This window comes from Trametes versicolor (genome assembly GCF_000271585.1).
Source record: "Trametes versicolor FP-101664 SS1 unplaced genomic scaffold TRAVEscaffold_48, whole genome shotgun sequence".
NCBI classification, from domain to species: domain Eukaryota; kingdom Fungi; phylum Basidiomycota; class Agaricomycetes; order Polyporales; family Polyporaceae; genus Trametes; species Trametes versicolor.
The window spans coordinates 1-5,053 of NW_007360368.1; the positions used below are offsets into that span (position 1 = coordinate 1).

The window sequence follows — 5,053 nt, forward strand, 5'->3', positions numbered from 1 at the left end:
CGGCTGCCTAGGCCTAGCTATTACTGGCGTGCTGCTGCTGGTGGGCCCCGCTACGACCGCGGCGAGGCTGCGGGAGGTCTGCAGCTGCGATAGCAGGGACGCCACCGAGTGGGCGTTGGGGGGTCCGCTCGATTGGGCCCCGGTGGGTGGTGCTTCGGGTTCAACGAGGCCGCGGGGGCCGGTGGGCACTGGTGCCTGTGAGGTCGTGCTAGCCGCATTACTAGCTGTTACAGGGTGCGTTTCTTGAGCCGCGGATGCAGTATTCGCAGCTGGAGGCTGGGAAGCTTGAGAGGCCGCCGTCGCCGCGTTGACCGTGTTCTGCCATGCTTCCGACGACCTCAGCTGGTCCAGCAACGCCTGAATCGCAGCGGGGTCCTATTTTACACGTTATCACAGTGTCCCTTCTGTCGTGAATAGCTTCGCGCACTTACAGGACTCGGAGCTCATCACCGTGGCGTCGGATGAGGCTCTGCCTCGGCGTCCCTTGCGTGCGACGCTAGCCGGGCCACGCGACAGTGAAAACGGCCGGGGAAAGATTCACGGACTCTGTCAGGGGAGGGGGTGCCTATAGGAGAGTGGGTGCTACAAGGAGAGCGGCGGGAGAGCGTGCACGGAGCAGGCGGACGCGCCGGGAGCAGGAGCACTTGGGCAGAACAGCAGCCAGTAGACAGGCGTCCGTGTCGAGCTCGTAGAGGGACAGAGACATGCGCAAGACGGTCGAATACACTATGTACAAAGTACTACCAGAGGACGAAGCAGGCAGAACGAAAGGACACCGCGTCCGCTCGAATTCCCTTTCGCCACATTAGGCGCCCGCGCGCTTCCATCTCTCGGCTTTCCTCCGCACCGCCACTCTCTCGCAAACTCCACCACCATCGTGTGTCGCCCGCCGCTCCTCTCCGCTCTTGTTTATGGACGTCTGGGTTTCTGACAGAGTCGCGCCGAATGGCGGATCTACGACTTTGCACTCAGAGGTCAAAAATGGCTCACCTGGCAACTAACTCGCACCCCGCGGCGCACACGCGTCTCCTTCTCGCCGGACGGGCCTTCCCGCATTTGCGACTCGTGCGCAGTCTTGCACGCACGCACGCACGCCCCTGTTCCTGTCGAAATCGACATCATGTCAGTCTATTGCCGCAAAAGGAAGCTCGCGGGTACTGACTTCGCGCCGCGCACCGTATTGTGCTACTCCGGCTCTGCCGCATCTGTCCGCGTTCCTTGAGGTAAGCTGCATGGGTGAGCGCGAGCATTAGATTGATGTGCTGACGCGTGCTCACCAGTGACATGGATCCAATAATCTCACGTGCAGAGTGTCCCAGTACTTTCGACCTCATCTACCGGACGCGCTGCTGCTGCTTGTAGCCTCGTATATCTGCCATCGTGAGTTGCAGACTCCAAACGAAGCTGTGTGTGGACACTGACCACACACAGCTTGCTCGTCGTCACTTGGTCGGCCTTACGGCGATGTGTTTTGACCTCGCGGGCACGCCTGCGATGAATCGGGCCGCTGAACACCGGGCTGTATAATTGGCATTGTTCTACCCGGCCGTGTCGAGTGTGCAACCCCGCCGTCACTCTGTATTGCGAAAGGTACGGGAAAGCAAAGAGTCAGAGAAGCTTGGCTAGGTCGTGTGTGGCGCACGGGAAGGGACTCTGACTGGATGTCTATGTCAATGGGACAGTAGTGGTCGACGCTCCACGCGCATGGTGCAGCCATGCATCTCTCCATCGCGCATGCTCTGTGTTTCACGCTGGCCACCGGTGTCGCCGTTCTATGCATGGGCGCCGCCAGATGCGAGCACCACCAAGCACTCTAAGTGCTGCGTGGCTGCACTCTACGCCTGCACTCGTCCCCTGTCCCATACGCCTCATGATACACTGAGCAGGAGTCTTGAAAAACTCACCTCGACACCAATCCCATCTCATCGCTGCAGCCGCATTTGTTGACTGATCACATCGTCGCTGCGACCGGTATTCGGAGGAGGGTGCTGAAAGGCCGAGGAGAGATGATGTGCAGGAAGCGCAGACAGTGTCGCATGACCAGGAAGAGCTATTGCAGATGCAGCACGAGGTGTGAGGTGGGGGCATGTGCAGAGGTGATGTGCAGGACAGAAGTGAGATGGATACAAAGTGAGTGAAAAAGCGAGTGCCTTGCAATGGAGTTGGGCGGGCCAAATACCGCTGGATGGATATGTTTGTCCATCCTCACACGCGAACGTAATGGTCTTGTGAATATATCAGTCTGCGCTTAGCAGGGCCTTGTTTCAGACTCTGATCGTGCTTCACTTGGGCAATTTTAGACTCCAAAATATCATCCGATTTAACCTGTCAAAACGCGCATTTTCTGATCACCTTCTGCAGTCCCAAGCGGCCACAGTGTTCCGCCTGTACTGTGCAACCAGTGCGGTTTGAAATGCAGGCCGATTGTGCAGACTTGGCACATCCGCCAACTCACTCGAACCCTCTCCTGAATGGTGTATGCCCAACTCACCGCTCACCTTGTTCACTGGCACCTGATTGAAATAACAGGGTATACCAAACTGCTCACTGGCCGCATTAGATCCAGTTCTTCATTTCGCTTGGCCCTCACACTGGCAGGCTAGGACTGCCGCCGCCTGCTGCACTTGCCGTGCAGTGTCACGATGATTGTACAGTTACCTGCCGGCATGGCAGCCCCTCGGCAAACCTGATCAGTACCTCAGGATGCTGTCTTCTCATGCGTGCCCGCCGACCGACCGTACCGAGCCTAGCTTGATATTGTGTCAGTGCTTCGGGACATGATCCTGCGGTGGTCCCCTATTTTTGAAGAAGCCGTCAGGGTGTTCCAACAGGTATGCAAAAAATCACAGTTACCCCACCAGTTGCATATATTCTCAACATGACCCACACCACGGGACACTGTTTGTGCTCAGACGACGGCGAGCCACCGTACAGTACTCATGGCAGCTACTATACACTGCTCCGGTCACTCGACGACTCTCTGTTAATAAAATGTCAGACCACTGTTTGAATGTCCACTGTCAAGATGGCCAAGCTGGTGCACTTTCTGCATGGAATTCATCAGACCATCTGCTGTTCCATCTTTAGGCCCTCGTTAAAAAACCTACAGATAGCCTTTCACGTCCAGACGTGGTGGCGACCCTCCGCAAGCGGCGGGTAGCAGGTAACGAGCACCGCCAAGAGGTACACAGGTTTAGGTGTGTCCTCCTCGCATCGCCGCCCGAAACGGCTGCTCGTGATGTGTTTTCGATGGGCCTATTGTTCTGATAACGGCTGTCAGTTCAGTCTGCAAGTGCACTCACATTAATGTCATTCAAAAAATGCATTGAATGATGTCTCACCCGAACACACAATCATTCCGTGAAACCTGATGGTCATGTCCGATGCAACCTCTCAGTTGGAGGCCCAGTGTGTGGGTTGCATAGTGATGCCTACCATTGTTCTGACACCTCCGTTCCGACGCCTGAGCAAAGAGCCGACAATCAGCTCACAGACAGGCTCGGTGCATGCAGGATATTCAGAGAACGGTGACTACAGCACAGAAACACACCCAAGCTGTTCTCGCACAAATACAGTATATCAGACATGTATTATACAAGATCAACACAAGAAACTACCCACAGAGGTTCAAAAAACATGTGTGGTTGCCCAGGAGTGCGGACACCATACCCGCCATCAATTGTCTTCCGGATTCCCCGCTCACGCGAAAATTAGACGGCAGCAGGCGTACCGAGCCCCAATTCCAGTGGTTGCTGAGAAGCGTGAACAACTCAGCCACAGCCGTAGATACAAGGCGGGGTCCTCTTGGCGCACGGAATTGGATAAACCACTCTGGCATGTCCAGAACGCAGACTCCTTCGTATGCGTACCTCGTTCAGACATCTTGGAAACTGCGTGAGGAGCGGTCAGGTCACGTCCCGGATCCGAGACCACAAAGTCCGAGGTCGCCATTGGCGGTGCGTAGTACGTACATCGTGTTCGGGGGCCGGTACGCCTGTCTCGTACGGTATTGCTCCGTCTTCCCGTCGCGTCGCGTCACGTCGATCACGCTATGTGCGTAGTGATTTCCCGGTGCGGCATATCCCTGTTGGGTGGTACATGCACTAGATGGCGGACGAACGGCGGACATGCGCATGAACTCGCGCGGGCACGGTGGCCTTGTCAGTCGGTGAGCGGGACGCAGACAATCACAACAACCTCGACACATCCCCCGCACTGGCGACGCCATCGCACGACACCCCACATGACCCTGACTGCAGTACGAAATGAGCACGGCGCACCCTGTTTCACGCTTCCGGACGCACTCACGCTGGTCCCGGATCTCCTCCCGCAGGCTGGACATCCTCCGGCTAGCTGGACATGCCCCCAATATTCTTGTTCCATCATACGTACTCTCGGGAAGGACGCGACGCCGCGGTACCGCCTGCTCCGCGCCTGCCGTCCCCGAGGTCGTGCCACCTCTCGCGGATGGTGGGGTCGGTTATTGCTGCTGGGCAGACGTCCATACGCGAAATTGCGGGCGGTAGATGTGCAGGCGGGGAGGCCGTGGACCGGGGTCGCGCATGGGCGCAGGGAATCTCGAGCGGAGAGATGGGCGAGTGTTGTTGCTGAAGCTGGCTATGGTGGTCGAACCCAAGCGGAGCACCGAAGTCCGGAAAGTCGGGAGAAGCGAGGCGAGTGCGCCAGACGCGACGCCAGGGCGGAGCGCGAGACCCGTTCGCGTAGTAGTACCAAATCCGCGTCAGCCGGTCGACGATCGCGCGCCGCGCGGCTGCTGGGTTTGCGTGGGTCGTATATGTACCGCGCACGCGCGCGCGGCGGGCACCGGGCGATATCCCCTGCTCCCCCTCCTTTACGCACCTCCTCAACTCGTACTCGACGCGACGACACCCGCGCACCTGCCGCCGACGCACAACGGCCCTCCGTTCAGACGACCCGGTACATGTGCACTAGCCCGCTTCCCGGAACGCCCCGGTGAGCACCCCGATGTCTCCGTACTGCACGCTCGCTCACGGAGACCGTCTCGGCAGGATCTAGCGAGAACGGTGAGCAA

The 5,053-nt window shown here is 58.1% G+C and overlaps 1 protein-coding gene across 1 annotated transcript; it reads right to left on the bottom strand.

Annotated features, from left to right (window-relative positions):
- Positions 1-3,986: 3,986 nt before the first annotated feature.
- TRAVEDRAFT_75746 (uncharacterized protein) lies at positions 3,987-5,053 on the bottom strand (the record flags this gene model as incomplete). The annotated part of the gene is made up of 2 exons (XM_008047565.1): positions 4,309-5,053; positions 3,987-4,253 (listed from the first exon to the last, which is right to left on the bottom strand). A coding segment is annotated over exon 2 (240 nt), but the record flags the coding sequence as incomplete, so codon positions are not given.